The sequence below is a fragment of the Helianthus annuus genome, chromosome 8, assembly GCF_002127325.2.
Source record: "Helianthus annuus cultivar XRQ/B chromosome 8, HanXRQr2.0-SUNRISE, whole genome shotgun sequence".
NCBI classification, from domain to species: Eukaryota; Viridiplantae; Streptophyta; class Magnoliopsida; order Asterales; family Asteraceae; genus Helianthus; species Helianthus annuus.
The window spans coordinates 136159334-136176792 of NC_035440.2; the positions used below are offsets into that span (position 1 = coordinate 136159334).

General features: G+C 40.9%; 1 protein-coding gene and 1 long non-coding RNA gene across 2 annotated transcripts; both read right to left on the minus strand.

Annotated features, from left to right (window-relative positions):
* Window positions 1–305: 305 nt before the first annotated feature.
* On the minus strand, window positions 306–7921 carry LOC110871517. Its single transcript, XM_035976689.1, has 2 exons — window positions 7026–7921; window positions 306–464 (listed from the first exon to the last, which is right to left on the minus strand). Exons 1-2 carry the CDS (start codon window positions 7867–7869, stop codon window positions 451–453), a joined length of 858 nt encoding a protein of 285 aa, XP_035832582.1. The 5' UTR covers window positions 7870–7921; the 3' UTR covers window positions 306–450.
* A 965-nt stretch (window positions 7922–8886) lies between these two features.
* On the minus strand, window positions 8887–11370 carry LOC110871518. Its single transcript, XR_002553803.2, has 3 exons — window positions 11159–11370; window positions 9946–9994; window positions 8887–9058 (listed from the first exon to the last, which is right to left on the minus strand). It is a non-coding gene; the product is annotated as an uncharacterized LOC110871518 (long non-coding RNA).
* Window positions 11371–17459: the final 6089 nt, after the last annotated feature.

The window sequence follows — 17459 nt, forward strand, 5'->3', positions numbered from 1 at the left end:
TGGCGAAACGGTTAAAACTCGGTTTTAGCATTTAACTAGCGACAAACAATACAACTATACATACAAATGCCTTAAAAAGGCGATTATTGCGCAATCGAGCTTATCAACGAAATTTTAACATTTAAGAATTCAAAATTGCTCGATTTTTGTCAACTTTACCCTATTTTAGGGTGTTTTATTTTATTTTATTTTTTTTAACATATAAAATAACGGGTTTATATGTCACACCCCGACCACGTAAAACAACAAATCGTGGCGGAAACGTCGGGGAGTGTTGTAACAGAATTTTTGTTTCACAACCATGGTAATTAAAAGTTATGTTTTATTCATCAAGCAAAGGTTACATAGTCTTAAATTAACTGAAACAAAGTGTTCATCACATAATTAAACTGGTTCCATCTTTATTTTAGTCTCTAAGGCATAGGTCCGCCCTAGTGTGTCACGAACATCCTAAGCAACAGCTCCTGAAAACACATGTGAAAATAGGTACGTCAGCATAAAAATGCCTGTGAGATACATAGGTTTTATGAAAATAGGATTCATGACTTAAGTTTTAAGAAAATGTTTAATAAAATTTTGTCATGAACCTTGAAAATTGTTTTGTTTCGTAAATTATTTGAAAAGCGATAAGATCAGAAGATGTGTATAAATGAAAGAATAATATATGGTTAAATGAATAACCAAGTAGTATGAGTTTGTATAAAACAGACTATATTGTAAACCAAAGTCTTGAAAAATATGTTGTTGTGTAAAATGTACAAGTCCAAAAGTAGTCAACAAATGTTATGTATGGTAAGCAAAGTGTAGTCACATAAACCAAATGTAAAAATGTACAAAACAAAGTATTTTGAATATATCAAAAAGTTATGTTTTGCAAAGTAAATGCATGTTTAATTGATACTAACACTTATGTGGTAAGTTAAACGCATACATTCAAGCCTTGAGACAGACGGATAACCCTAAGTCAAGGTTATCAAAAGAAATGTTTTCGGATTCGGTCATTCCTTACACCCAAACAAACCTAGGATGTCAGGAACGGGATTTGTCAAGTCCTATGGTACCATTACTTACTACCGAGCGGCGTAGCTAATGTTAATGAACGTATTTAAGTCCCGTTTGCACAAACCAAATGTTATACCAAATGTAAGCATGTTATATGAAAACAATGTACTAAGTATGCTAAGTAAACATACATAGCAAAACAATATAATGTAAATCATGTACTATAAGTGTACTAATGAACATAGCAAGTATATGACATGAAAATAGGAAAGCATGAAAGTAACAAGTAGGCACATGTGTTTCACCCCAAAACATTGGAAAACAGTAAGAGAGGGGTCTATGTACTCACAGTAGTGCGTCTTGAATCGAATCTCAAACCCTGTCCGCTACACGACAACCTACAACGTACTAATGTCTATTAGACGAGCGGGTCGTGCCTTGGCTTAGAGTTTAGTATTTTGGGTCACGTTTCTTATATTGTTCCGTGTGGTAATTATTTGTTAAAATAGTTAATGTTTTAACTTAATCATATGACATGTTGGGATATTTGTTCATTCAATGTTCTAGTAAACTTTTGTCTAGAATATATTTACTAAGTGTTTGATTTTCGGAAAATTTCGGCAGAGTATCCTCTGTAAATAGAGGTGTCCATGCTTTAATAGCATATCATTTTCTTTTATATAAAACCAATAGTTCATTTTCAATCACCAAACCGACATATCGACAAACAAAACGTTGCATACATCATTTCAGCTTTATAACTCGAAACCGGACTGTTTTCGAGGATTTTTATAAAATAGTTAACCCTTTCTAAAAATCACCAAATTTTTAGAGAATATGACATATGTTCCAAAATTTATTGTGTAAATATATCAAAGTCCAATTCGTTACCCATATTTTATAAAAAAGCATTTTCTCGACTGCAATCAGATTTGCTACCTTCTGATCGCAGTTTACGGAAATATTCGCTAAAAATCAACCGTAAGTCCGTTTGACGAAATTCCAGTTGGAGAGTCGTCCTGACAACGGTGTCCATCTACTGTAAAAATTTCATGGGTTGATTTTATTTAGGTTTTAAGTTGTGACTCCGAAAATGTCATACTTTTTCTGCAATAAAAATGCAGCTTGAGCTGCTGTCCAAAAATAACCTTTTAAAAATAGTAAACGGTCTCGAAAAATTATGATTCCAGTGCCATTTTCTTAGTTATTCCAAAACACTCATTTTAGGCTTTAGAAATTCCGTTTTTCGACTTAAAATGACCCCGTTACAGCCTGTTGAAGTTGGCTGGAAATACAATTCAGCAAGCTGTTTACATGGTAGAAGTTACTAAAACGCATCAACGAAGACCCTAACCATGGTTTATTGATGATTTAATGTTCAAACCTCAATCATGCTTTAACCAACCCTAAACCAACCAGATTTCAACTTCTTACAAACTTTCTATATAGGGTTTTTATGCAGGATTTCATGTTCATCTTTTTAGTGTTCATTTTCTTGTGTTACTTGATTATCGTCATCATAACAAGGAACAAGATGAAACAATGGTGTGAAGGGACTTACTACTAGCACAAGGCTAGGGTAGAAATTCTAGTGTGAAGATGATGGGAAGCTTGAATCACTAGAGAACACCTTGAGATCACCCTTGAATCTTCACACCACTTGAAGGTTGCTAGAAATAGTGATGAACATGAAGAACAAGAGTTTGAAGGTTTGAAGATGGAGAGAGAGAGATGGGGGATGGTTGGGAGGGAGGAGAGAGAGAGGTGATTGTTGAGTGAAGTGTTGTGGGGAGTATGGTGGTATTTATAGGCAAAAAAAGGAATCTAACAAGATCTTCCATGATTACAAAAATCTCAAGGAATCCAAGAAAGATCAAATGTAATCATTTCAACATCTATCAAGAAATTTGGTGGGTCCCTCTTGATTTGGCCGAAATTTTGATGGGGGAGGGGGTCCATGTGTAAATTTTTATATAAATATGCCATATGTAGGCTAAAACGGGTGTTTAACTAGATACCGGGTATTTTATCTAGCGTTTAAATCCCGATTTATGGCGTTCTAAATTATTTTTATTACTCTACAAAAATAAACCTACCAAAATATTGTTGGAATAAAATTTCAGTTGCCAAGACTGGCTGCGTTGTCTGCGTTTTGCAGTAGAAGCACTGTGTCGCGCAGAAACACGCGGTACGCGCTTAAACTTGAAAAATTAGCGTTTTTAGGCGTTTTAATTCATTTTTCAACACGGACCTGATAAAAATAAAGTTTTTAATCATAAAAGAATATTTTTGGGATTTAAATATTATCCGGGCGGTCACCAGCGTTAGTTTCGCAGTTTTGTCGTAAATAGTCCTTTAGTTCAAATGAACATGTTTTTGCCATACAGAATCCTTTGGAACTTATTTCTAAGTTATGTAAAGGATATTTAAGGTATGTTAAGCTTACGTCATAGTTCCGGAGTGTACGTTGCGTTAAACTGATTGCGTTTATGCACCAGTTATGCATATAACTCTCTAGAAAGCGATTTAAAGCTTGAAATCGGAGTCGAATCAAATTGTAAAATCATCAAACATAAATACACACATAATAACACCAAAGCACATTGTTTTATTGATAATTCACATTGTTTTACATTATACGACGCTTACAGAACACAGTTGTCACAGTCTCCCCTACTTTAGGAAATTTCGTCCCGAAATTTTAGTTAGAGGAAACTTGTGAAAACAAATGCGGATATTTCGCCTTCATCTGGTCCTTACGTTCCCAAGTAAACTCAGGGCCACGTTTGGGTTCCCAGCGAACCTTGACCAAATGAATCCGTTTGTTCTTCAACTGCCTGAATGTACGGTCCACTATCTCCACAGGTTTCTCGACAAAATGCAGTGTTTTATCAACACGTATTTCGTCAAGCGGTATGTGGAGGTTCTCGTCAGCTAAAAACTTTTTGAGATTGGACACATGGAAGGTTGGGTGAACGTTTCCAAGTTCAGGAGGTAACTCAAGTCTGTAGGCTACCTTACCGATTCTTTCCACGATCTTGAATGGTCCAACATATCTAGATGCAAGTTTTCCTTTCTTTCCAAATCTGATCACACCTTTCCAAGGTGAGACCTTAAGTAATACACGATCACCGACTTGAAATTCCAAGGGCTTGCGTCGTTGGTCCGCGTAACTCTTTTGACGGCTTCGAGCTGTCTGAAGGTTATCACGAACTTTCTTAACCTTATCAGTTGTCTCTAGAATGAGGTCAGGTCCAGTAAGTTGAGCTTCACCTATCTCATTCCAGCAGACTGGTGAACGACATTTTCGACCATAGAGAGCCTCGAAAGGAGCCATGTTGATGCTGGAGTGATAACTGTTGTTGTAGGAAAATTCAATCAATGGAAGATGTGAATCCCAACTACCACCAAAGTCGATCACACTAGCTCTAAGCATATCCTCCAAAGTCTGGATTGTTCTTTCAGTTTGGCCATCTGTTTGTGGATGATAGGCTGTGCTCAGATTGAGTTGGGTCCCCATGGCAGATTGCATGGTTCTCCAAAATCGAGAAGAGAAGCGAGCATCCCTATCAGAAATAATGTTCAAAGGAACACCATGTCGAGATACAATTTCATCCACATAGATTTTAGCTAACTTTTCAGCAGAAAAATCCTCACGGATTGGCAAGAAATGCGCTAATTTAGTAAGACGATCCACAATTACCCAGATGGCATCATGACCTTTCTTAGTGCGCGGAAGTTTAGTAATGAGATCCATAGCGATGTTTTCCCATTTCCAAACTGGAATCTCTGGTTGCTCTAAAAGACCAGAAGGATGTTGGTGTTCAGCTTTGACCTTAAGACAAGTAAGGCATTTTGAAACATATAAGCAATGTCTTTCTTCATACCGGGCCACCAATACCGAGTACGAAGATCCTTATACATCTTATCTGAGCCAGGATGAATAGAATAACGAGACTTATGAGCTTCATCCATGAGCAAAGTGCGAAGATCATCTAGGCTTGGGACCCACAAACGGTCCATGAAAAAATACGATCCATCGTCCTTCAGTTCAAGATCAGGCTTAATGTGATAGGGTAACTCCTTACCCATCAAGTCTTGTGAAACACAAGCATGTTGAGCCTGAGAGATGCGGGCTTGAATATCGGGTCGAGCTTGAATATCAGATTGAACACGAACACAATGAAGCTTAACACGTTCTTTACGACTCAAAGCATCGGCTACGACATTCGCCTTACCAGGATGGTAGCGAATCTCGCAGTCATAGTCGTTTAGAAGCTCAACCCAACGTCGTTGCCTCATGTTGAGTTCTTTCTGATTGAAGATATGCTAAAGACTTTTGTGGTCAGTGAAAACCACACACTTTGTACCATACAAATAGTGTCTCCAGATCTTAAGAGCGAAGACAACTGCACCCAACTCTAGATCATGAGTGGTGTAGTTCTTCTCATGCACCTTCAATTGTCTTGATGCGTAGGCTATAACTTTGTTCCTTTGCATCAGAACACAGCCAAGACCCAATTTAGATGCATCGCAATAAACGACGAAATCATCATTGCCCTCAGGCAAAGTCAGAATAGGCGCGTCACAAAGCTTCTGCTTCAAGGTCTGAAACGCTTCTTCTTGTTTAGAACCCCATTCAAAGGGCTGATTCTTCTGAGTTAGAGCAGTTAAAGGGACTGCAATCTTTGAGAAATTCTCTATGAAGCGGCGGTAATAACCCGCGAGACCAAGAAAAGAACGAACCTCAGTAGGGGTAGTAGGTGTATCCCAATCCTTAATCGCACTGATCTTGGAGGGATCTACATGAATACCTTGTTCGTCGACAATATGCCCCAAAAATTGAACTTCCTTAAGCCAAAATTCGCACTTGGAGAATTTGGCAAAAAGTTGCTCTTTCTTTAGGAGTTCGAGAGTAAGACGAAGATGTTGCTCATGATCAGCTTGCGTCTTGGAGTATATCAAGATGTCATCAATAAAAACGATGATGAACTTATCCAAATAAGGTTTGCAAACCCTATTCATCAAGTCCATGAAAACAGCAGGAGCATTGGTCAAACCGAACGGCATTACTGTGAACTCATAATGCCCATAACGAGTGCGGAAAGCAGTCTTGGGAATATCCTCTTCATGCACACGAAGTTGATGATACCCAGAACGAAGATCGATCTTCGAAAAATAAGAAGCACCCTGTAACTGGTCAAAGAGATCATCAATGCGAGGTAGGGGATATCGATTCTTGATAGTAAGCTTATTCAGCTCACGATAATCGATACACATTCTGAAGGATCCATCCTTCTTCTTGACAAAAAGAACGGGAGCGCCCCAAGGTGAAAAGCTAGGACGGATGAAACCTTTGTCAGAAAGCTCCTGAAGCTGCTTAGATAGCTCTTGCATCTCAGACGGTGCAAGACGATATGGAGCTCTGGCAATAGGATTTGCACCAGGTACGAGATCGATACGGAACTCGACTTGGCGTGCTGGGGGTAGACCAGGCAACTCTTCAGGAAACAGCTCCTGATAATCCCGAACAACAGGGATATCTTGAATAGACTTACCTTTGCCTTTATCTGCTGTAACATGTGCCAAGAAGGCCACATAGTTCTTTCGCAGATACTTCCGAGCTTGAGTACAAGACATGAGCTTGAGACTACTAGCAGGTTTCTTACCACGAACCTGTAGGGTCTCGCCTGACGAAAGCGGCACCCGAACAATCTTCTCAAAACAAACTACCTCCGCGTGATGCTTGGCTAACCAATCCATACCCACAATAATGTCGAAGCTTCCAAGTTGCATAGGTGTGAGGTCAATAGGAAAAAGATGGTCGTTAAGGTTCAATTGGCAATTGCGAAGAACAGAATCAAGAACAACAGGATTACCACTCGCAACTTCTACTGTCAAAGGCTTACCTAGTTTCGTTCTAGACACGCGAAGCAATGGCTCAAAAGATAACGACACAAAACTCTTATCGGCACCAGAATCAAAAAGAACAGATGCGGGTTGATTATTAACAAAGAACGTACCGTTAACCACTTCATTGTCCGCTTGCGCCTCTTGTGCATTCATGTTGAAGACTCGACCTCGAGCCTGAGCCTGAGCTGGATTCGCATTCACCAATCTTGGACATTGGTTACGGTAGTGTGTCAGATCCCCACAGTTATAACAAGAACCTGGTGGGTAGTGAGGTCGTGCAGCCTGACCTCGTTGTTGAGCAAGAGGCTGGGCAACTTGTTGAGCCGGGTTCTGAGCTGCCCGATTCTGATTAGCAGGAATGCGGCATGAAGCAGCAAGATGACCAGGTCTTCCACAGTTGGTACATTGACGACACTGGAGGTGTGGCTGATGATGACCGTTACACCTGTTGCACAAAGGTGCATTGCCTAGATAAGGCTTCTTGGCAAGTGGTTGCGCAGGCTGATTTGGTGCAGCTTGGGCCTGTGCGGTAACGGCGTAGTTTTGGGAAGCCTTTCGCTTCCTAGAACCCTTCGAGGAACCAGAATCCTTACCCTTCTTGTTTTTACCTTTCTTGCTATCCTCTTTGTCAGACGCCTGCTTCTTACCTTTCTCCCCCTTCCTGTGCAACTTACCCTTCCGAATCTGCGACTCAGTCAATGTCGCTGCTAACTCGATCGCTTGACGGACTGTGGTAGGGTTACTACCAGTAACGATGTCTTGCACTGAGTCAGGTAGACCATCGATGTACCTTTCGATAGCCTTATCGAGTGGGGTAACCATTGTTGGGCACAACAAACTCAGCTCCTCATACCTATCAGTATATGCCCGATGCTCGCCACTATCCTGTTTCAAGTCATCAAACTCCCTTTCCAAGGCTCGCAGTTCATGACGAGGACAAAATTCCCTCATCATAAGAGTCCTAAGTTCAGCCCATGTTTGTGCTAGAGCAACTTCTGCACCACGGTCTCTCATAACCCCGTTCCACCATGTAAGCGCCCTCTTCTGAAACACACTGGAAGCAAACTCGACTTTGCGATTATCAGGACACTGAACGTGACGAAAAGTATTCTCAATGCTCTCGAACCATTGAAGAAGCCCAGTTGCTCCCTCAGAACCACTAAACTTGAGCGGTTTAGCCGAGTTAAAACTCTTGAAATTGCATGGAGCGTTGTTGTTGTTAGCTTGGTTCAACTGAGCAATAAGATTTGGGAACGCAGCAGCCATCTGCTGCGCGATGATTTCCGCCAGTTCGGCATTTGGTAGCGGATTTTCGCGTCGAGGAGGCATTCTAAAAAGAGGAAACATGAGTGGAGACGGATGAGAAGGTTAGATGAAAAGAATGAGATGAAACAGAAATCAACAAAAGCAAAGATGGTGGTCATTCGTCCGTATCACAAAGCAGACAAACGACACACAGTGGCTAATCAAAGTAAATGGGTAAAAAAATAATGCTTCGCGAAGACATGCTCGCCTATAAGTGAACACTCACCCCAAGAGTTCCCAGGTAAGAGTGACTGGTCCGATTATGTGGATTTGTACGAACACTCTAGCCTTAGACAGAAAACTCAGGGTACAGGCATTCACCCTTCCAGTTTGCACGTGTTCACACTATTTAGAACCCATAACTTTGATGAGATTTTGAAAACTTAGAGGGTTTAAGAGATTAATGATCAATTTTGGCTTCGTGCCTTCCATTATGTATTGTTTTTGGTAATCACCTAAGGATAGGTGAAGTGCATGTTTTAAAATCTAAACACAAGACAACTTGTGTTGGGGTCCTAGAAAGGTTATAGTCTAGGTCAAAGCATTACTAATAACCTAATTCCCTATAACCATTGGCTCTGATACCAACTCTTCTGTCACACCCCGACCACGTAAAACAACAAATCGTGGCGGAAACGTCGGGGAGTGTTGTAACAGAATTTTTGTTTCACAACCATGGTAATTAAAAGTTTTGTTTTATTCATCAAGCAAAGGTTACATAGTCTTAAATTAACTGAAACAAAGTGTTCATCACATAATTAAACTGGTTCCATCTTTATTTTAGTCTCTAAGGCATAGGTCCGCCCTAGTGTGTCACGAACATCCTAAGCAACAGCTCCTGAAAACACATGTGAAAATAGGTACGTCAGCATAAAAATGCCTGTGAGATACATAGGTTTTATGAAAATAGGATTCATGACTTAAGTTTTAAGAAAATGTTTAATAAAATTTTGTCATGAACCTTGAAAATTGTTTTGTTTCGTAAATTATTTGAAAAGCGATAAGATCAGAAGATGTGTATAAATGAAAGAATAATATATGGTTAAATGAATAACCAAGTAGTATGAGTTTGTATAAAACAGACTATATTGTAAACCAAAGTCTTGAAAAATATGTTGTTGTGTAAAATGTACAAGTCCAAAAGTAGTCAACAAATGTTATGTATGGTAAGCAAAGTGTAGTCACATAAACCAAATGTAAAAATGTACAAAACAAAGTATTTTGAATATATCAAAAAGTTATGTTTTGCAAAGTAAATGCATGTTTAATTGATACTAACACTTATGTGGTAAGTTAAACGCATACATTCAAGCCTTGAGACAGACGGATAACCCTAAGTCAAGGTTATCAAAAGAAATGTTTTCGGATTCGGTCATTCCTTACACCCAAACAAACCTAGGATGTCAGGAACGGGATTTGTCAAGTCCTATGGTACCATTACTTACTACCGAGCGGCGTAGCTAATGTTAATGAACGTATTTAAGTCCCGTTTGCACAAACCAAATGTTATACCAAATGTAAGCATGTTATATGAAAACAATGTACTAAGTATGCTAAGTAAACATACATAGCAAAACAATATAATGTAAATCATGTACTATAAGTGTACTAATGAACATAGCAAGTATATGACATGAAAATAGGAAAGCATGAAAGTAACAAGTAGGCACATGTGTTTCACCCCAAAACATTGGAAAACAGTAAGAGAGGGGTCTATGTACTCACAGTAGTGCGTCTTGAATCGAATCTCAAACCCTGTCCGCTACACGACAACCTACAACGTACTAATGTCTATTAGACGAGCGGGTCGTGCCTTGGCTTAGAGTTTAGTATTTTGGGTCACGTTTCTTATATTGTTCCGTGTGGTAATTATTTGTTAAAATAGTTAATGTTTTAACTTAATCATATGACATGTTGGGATATTTGTTCATTCAATGTTCTAGTAAACTTTTGTCTAGAATATATTTACTAAGTGTTTGATTTTCGGAAAATTTCGGCAGAGTATCCTCTGTAAATAGAGGTGTCCATGCTTTAATAGCATATCATTTTCTTTTATATAAAACCAATAGTTCATTTTCAATCACCAAACCGACATATCGACAAACAAAACGTTGCATACATCATTTCAGCTTTATAACTCGAAACCGGACTGTTTTCGAGGATTTTTATAAAATAGTTAACCCTTTCTAAAAATCACCAAATTTTTAGAGAATATGACATATGTTCCAAAATTTATTGTGTAAATATATCAAAGTCCAATTCGTTACCCATATTTTATAAAAAAAGCATTTTCTCGACTGCAATCAGATTTGCTACCTTCTGATCGCAGTTTACGGAAATATTCGCTAAAAATCAACCGTAAGTCCGTTTGACGAAATTCCAGTTGGAGGGTCGTCCTGACAACGGTGTCCATCTACTGTAAAAATTTCATGGGTTGATTTTATTTAGGTTTTAAGTTGTGACTCCGAAAATGTCATACTTTTTCTGCAATAAAAATGCAGCTTGAGCTGCTGTCCAAAAATAACCTTTTAAAAATAGTAAACGGTCTCGAAAAATTATGATTCCAGTGCCATTTGCTTAGTTATTCCAAAACACTCATTTTAGGCTTTAGAAATTCCGTTTTTCGACTTAAAATGACCCCGTTACAGCCTGTTGAAGTTGGCTGGAAATACAATTCAGCAAGCTGTTTACATGGTAGAAGTTACTAAAACGCATCAACGAAGACCCTAACCATGGTTTATTGATGATTTAATGTTCAAACCTCAATCATGCTTTAACCAACCCTAAACCAACCAGATTTCAACTTCTTACAAACTTTTTATATAGGGTTTTTATGCAGGATTTCATGTTCATCTTTTTAGTGTTCATTTTCTTGTGTTACTTGATTATCGTCATCATAACAAGGAACAAGATGAAACAATGGTGTGAAGGGACTTACTACTAGCACAAGGCTAGGGTAGAAATTCTAGTGTGAAGATGATGGGAAGCTTGAATCACTAGAGAACACCTTGAGATCACCCTTGAATCTTCACACCACTTGAAGGTTGCTAGAAATAGTGATGAACATGAAGAACAAGAGTTTGAAGGTTTGAAGATGGAGAGAGAGAGATGGGGGATGGTTGGGAGGGAGGAGAGAGAGAGGTGATTGTTGAGTGAAGTGTTGTGGGGAGTATGGTGGTATTTATAGGCAAAAAAAGGAATCTAACAAGATCTTCCATGATTACAAAAATCTCAAGGAATCCAAGAAAGATCAAATGTAATCATTTCAACATCTATCAAGAAATTTGGTGGGTCCCTCTTGATATGGCCGAAATTTTGATGAGGGAGGGGGTCCATGTGTAAATTTTTATATAAATATGCCATATGTAGGCTAAAACGGGTGTTTAACTAGATACCGGGTATTTTATCTAGCGTTTAAATCCCGATTTATGGCGTTCTAAATTATTTTTATTACTCTACAAAAATAAACCTACCAAAATATTGTTGGAATAAAATTTCAGTTGCCAAGACTGGCTGCGTTATCTGCGTTTTGCAGTAGAAGCACTGTGTCGCGCAGAAACACGCGGTACGCGCTTAAACTTGAAAAATTAGCGTTTTTAGGCGTTTTAATTCATTTTTCAACACGGACCTGATAAAAATAAAGTTTTTAATCATAACAGAATATTTTTGGGATTTAAATATTATCCGGGCGGTCACCAGCGTTAGTTTCGCAGTTTTGTCGTAAATAGTCCTTTAGTTCAAATGAACATGTTTTTGCCATACAGAATCCTTTGGAACTTATTTCTAAGTTATGTAAAGGATATTTAAGGTATGTTAAGCTTACGTCATAGTTCCGGAGTGTACGTTGCGTTAAACTGATTGCGTTTATGCACCAGTTATGCATATAACTCTCTAGAAAGCGATTTAAAGCTTGAAATCGGAGTCGAATCAAATTGTAAAATCATCAAACATAAATACACACATAATAACACCAAAGCACATTGTTTTATTGATAATTCACATTGTTTTACATTATACGACGCTTACAGAACACAGTTGTCACATTATACAATGGAAAGTAAATTATAACAAGCGCTAGTTAAACGATTATTTTAGCCGAGTTTCAACACTAAAAGGGTAAAAATATAAAAAGGCTAAATATGGCTAAGTGGGCGATAATATTGGGTAGACAAAGGTAAACGGGAAGGCTCGACATGGTTAATCCTAAAGGGTAACATAGGGTTTATGGGAAACACAACACAAAGAACAAGGTTTACAACAAAGGGGTTATCTAGGTGCCTCTATCACTTTTACACAAATCCGCAAGTTCATGGTCTTAACAAGTATACTAGTGACAAGTTCTAAATTACACATAACATCCGGCTCACTCCTATATACGAAATGAACAAATATATAACAATATCAAGGCTCAAATATGCTCACGCAACGGAAGGAATGGGTAAAAGTGTGAAAACTATCATGCAAGTCTTTCTTTGTTTGTCACGCTTTCCGGTTTCCTTTTTCAAAAATATTTTGCTTGTCGAGTTTTTATCAAGTCCGAAGCTTTCTAAAACACAACCAACCGGTTTATTTACTAAAATATATACTGAAAACATATATTTTTGAATGAATTTTCTGGGGTTTTTTTTAGAGGACAAACAAAGTTAACTAAGTTAACCCCCTCCCCACATTTGAACTTCGCATTGTCCCCAATGCGAAACCGAAATATAGAGAAAAAGGATAATAGTACTCCCCTCAAGATAAAATCTGATGAAACAAGACTTCCAAAGCTGTGTCTGTCATATGCTCCGGTCAAAGACTTGATAGCCAAAATCTGCAAATATGTCATATGGTACAGCAAAACAGAACAGTAACAGAATAAACACAAATAAACCATAATGTACATAAATACTACCAATCCAAACAAAGACATAACATAAAGTAAAGTGTTTTGAAAATAAAATACAATCCGAGGGTGTTTGAAATACTAAGCAAAAAGAACACCCGAAATAACAAGTACTGAAATAATAAAAACCACTAACGAACATCACCACCATCTCCTACTCGTCATCACTATCATCGTCTCTCGTGAAGGATGGGCCCGCATCACCATAACCAGGTGGGTTCCACGGTGGGAACTGTGGAGGGTGCTGAAAGTAGTCAGGATATGCATGATGCATCTCCCCGAACAAGTATGAAAATCCGGCACTCACCCCCTGGTATAAACTCTCCTGGCTATGCCTAAGCTGATCCTGAGTGGCCCTGAGCTGATCCTGACTAGCCCTGATCTGGTCCTGGCTAGTCCTAATCTGGTCGATATAGGTCCCATGCTGTTCCTGCGTAACTCGCATCTGCTGGAACTGCTGGTAAAATTCTGGCCACTCCTGATGCTGGTGGTACTCATGGTGATGCGGCTCATGTGGCGGTGTCTGTGGCTGGTGTGGTGGTGTGTGCGGCTCATGCTGCTGAACTACATGCTGTTCCTAAATTTCCTCATCCTCATCATCTGCTGGAAGTGGGGGCAACGTGTCCCAGACCTCGTTGTTGAGCCCCCTCGACCTATCCCCGTCATCCGTTTCTGCAATAACCCCCATCGCTTTCAATGAACGGATGTTAACAGATACGCCCTCAGTCACCATCGTAAGACCCTGAACTACCTCGTCCGTCATCAACCCCATGCCATATGCAATCTGAGTCACATATTGACCCCCATGAATCTGACTGTTGGGGGTGCGACCGGAACTATTCATGAAATATTCAGCCATCCGTGCAGCGAAGTTTATATGTGCTCCTTCCGCTAGCGCATATAATAAAATAAGATCCGGTGTTGGACAGTTGCCTAAACTGTCCATGCGGCCGCAGGTGGTGTGGCTGAATATGTGGTGCATCACTCGATGCAATGGGTCGCGCAATCTTGAGGCTTTTGACATTCGAGGGTCATATGGGTCTCCAACCGCGATTTGCGCCCAAAAGTCGCCCCGATCAACCTTGCTAGGGAAGGTGAACTCGTCGGTGAAGAGACCGGAATCCATATCCTCGTCGGTGTAAATTCCAAGTCTTCGTCCCAACCGGAATCCATATCCTCGTCGGTGTAAATTCCAAGTCTTCGTCCCAACTTTCCCACCGTCCAGTTATGCCAACGACCGCCCAGTCTGAAATTTACCCTCTTTTTGTAGCGGAAGTTGGGGACTTTATGTGCTTTAGGTTTCTCGTAGGAATACGTGGCGAAAAACTCATTCGTAAGCTCTAGGTAAATTGGGCGGTTGATATTCACTAGACGCGCAAGTGGGACCGTCAACATGTTTTCTAGACGGTCACGCTGATGTAATTCAGTCATCATATCCCATTCAAGCCTCCTAGGGACACCAAACTGCCCTTGCCTTCTCCATAGGGCGTCCCGTTTTGGGATACAAAGGGCTTCTCGTTCATCATTGGGGTTAAACTGAAGGAAGGGATGATCTATCTGCATGAGGAATATAGTTAGAAATCATGGAACAGGAGAAATTTCATTCGAAAACAGCAGAACGCACAACTATGAAGGTTCTGTCTTCCTGATCTAGGCTTGTGGCACGAGCGTGCGACGAGACGCACGGTCGTGCGTCACCGAGATGTGGCAAGTGTCGTAATCGCACGACGTGCGATCAACGGCACCACCGTGCGATACCGAGCCAACATCAGAATCAGTGAACAGCCGGCAAGGCACGACCGTTCCACCAAGGAACGACCGTGCAACTCCTAATCTGCAGATTTTCGAACCCCAGCACTTTTAACAGTCTGATTTTTGCAAATTTCAACAAGTTTTGTGTAAACAGGGGTTAGAAAATCAACCGGTTGTTCACGAGACATGATTCTAGCAAGGGCTAGGGTTTCGATTTGTTTATGAACAGAACCCTAGAGAATCCTTGAAGAATCGGATGAATCTAACCTAGAAAGCGAAGAAACTGAAAATCTACAAGAAGGAACATACCGTGCGAAGAGATGGGTGAAACCGTGCGAAGAAACCGTGCGATTTAAGGCAAAAACGCTCTGGAACGGTCGGCAGCAGTTAGGTTTCGCGAATTGTGAATGGGTGCTGCAGATAAGGGTATTTATATTGGACAAATGACCAAAATGCCCTTAGCCATTCGCACGGCCGTGCAATGGACCGCACGGTCGTGCGTCGCCGACATTTGGCTGACCCTGCACGCTCTTCTCGGAGATGCACCGGGGGTGCGACTCACCGTTCCGGCCAGCCCGCAAACGCACGGGCGTGCGATAGGAGGCACGGCCGTGCCATATCTGCAGATCAGATTTTTCTACAGAAAACAGTTTCAGCACCCTTTTCGGCCGTTTTTCGCCATTTTTACCATCTGCAAACTGTTCTAACATTTTTCTCACATAAACCCATCACTCGGCACGTATAAAAACTGTACAAACTAACGGAAATTACCAAATACTCCAAAATTACGCTAAAACTAGAAAAACACAAAAAGGACGATTTTACCCCTAAAGCGCTTTTGACGCTCTTGCTACATTTTTGATCCGCGAGTCAGTAGCGTAGACTCTCTCCTCCCCACACTTATGATGTGTGCGGGGTTTGGAGCTCGATGACCTCCACCGCCGACTCTATCGGCCTGGCAACGTACAACTTCAAGCGATGCCCATTTACTTTGAAAATAACGCCGTCCGCGTTCTCTATTGCAACAGTCCCTTACGGAAATACCTCTTTGACTGTGTATGGGCCTGTCCAACGTGAATGAAGCTTCCCGGGAAATAAGCGCAACCGCGAGTTGTAAAGAAGAACAAGATCGCCCGCTTGGAATTCTTTGTGGTCCTTCAAGCGTTTATCGAATCTCTTTGTGCGCTCCTTGTACAACACGTAGCTTTCATAAGCGCGTTGTCGCAACTCTTCCAATTCATGAATCTGGAGAAACCGGGCTTCACCTCCGGCTTTTAGGTCCAGATTTGCGGTTTTTAGAGCCCACATCGCTTTATGCTCCAACTCAACCGGCAAATGGCATGCTTTTTCGTAAACAAGCCTAAAGGGAGTAGTCCCAGTAGGTGTTTTGAAAGCCGTACGGAAAGCCCACAACGCTTCATCAAGCTTATCCAACCAATCCTTGCGGTTTGCACCTACCGACCGCTCAAGGATTCTCTTCAGCCCCCGGTTCGTGACTTCCACCTGCCCACTTGTCTATGGATGATAGGGTGTGGATAAACGGTGATGCACACCGTAGCGGGACAAAGCTCTCTCGAGCTGAGTATTGCAAAAATGCGTCCCTCTGTCACTGATAAGCGCTTTCGGAGCGCCAAACCGGGCGAATAAGCTTTTCAAAAATCTCACGACCACCCTGGCATCATTGGTGGGTAAGGCCAGTACCTTCGCCCACTTCGATACATAGTAACCCTGGCATCATTGGGGGGAAATGGTCCCATGAAGTCTATCCCCCAGATATCAAAGACTTCACATACCTGAATCCAGTTCTGAGGCATTTCATCACGTGCCGATTTATTTGTCGCCCTCTGGCAGGCATCGCACGCTCTAACCCAACTCTGCGCATCACGAAATATAGTCGGCCAATAAAACCCGGAATCCAACACCTTCTTGGCGGTAAAGTTGGCTCCATGGTGGCCTCCGGTAGGTCCCTCGTGACAATGGCGCAGAATATCGGTCACCTCCTTCCCTGAAACACACCTCCTAATCACCTGATCAGCACCAACCCGAAACAAGTAAGGGTCATCCCAAATGTAGTGCTTGACATCCGCAAAGAATTTCCTCTTTTGCTGGTGAGTCAACCCTTTAATCAGAATCCCGCAAGCAAGGTAGTTCGCAAGGTCGGCGAACCATGGCGACTCATCGCATATCTCAACACTCATCAAAGACTCGTGTGGGAAGTTGTCATTTATGGAATCCCAACGCGCGTCCATGATGTCTCCATGCTCTAACCGAGATAGATGGTCAGCCGCTACATTCAACGCACCCTTTTTATCTTGAATTTCAATATCGAACTCCTGCAGCAACAAGATCCACCTGATCAGACGCGGTTTAGCGTCCTGTTTGCTGAAGAGATATCTGATGGCTGCGTGATCAGTATACACAACAGTTTTCGAAAGCACCAAGTACGATCTAAATTTTTCAAATGCGAAACGACCGCCAAGAGCTCTTTTTCTGTCGTGGTATAATGCTCCTGAGCGTCGTGAAGAGTTTTCCTCGCATAATAGATCGGGTGAAAGTGCTTTTCTATCTTTTGGCCAAGAACGGCCCCTATAGCGTAATCACT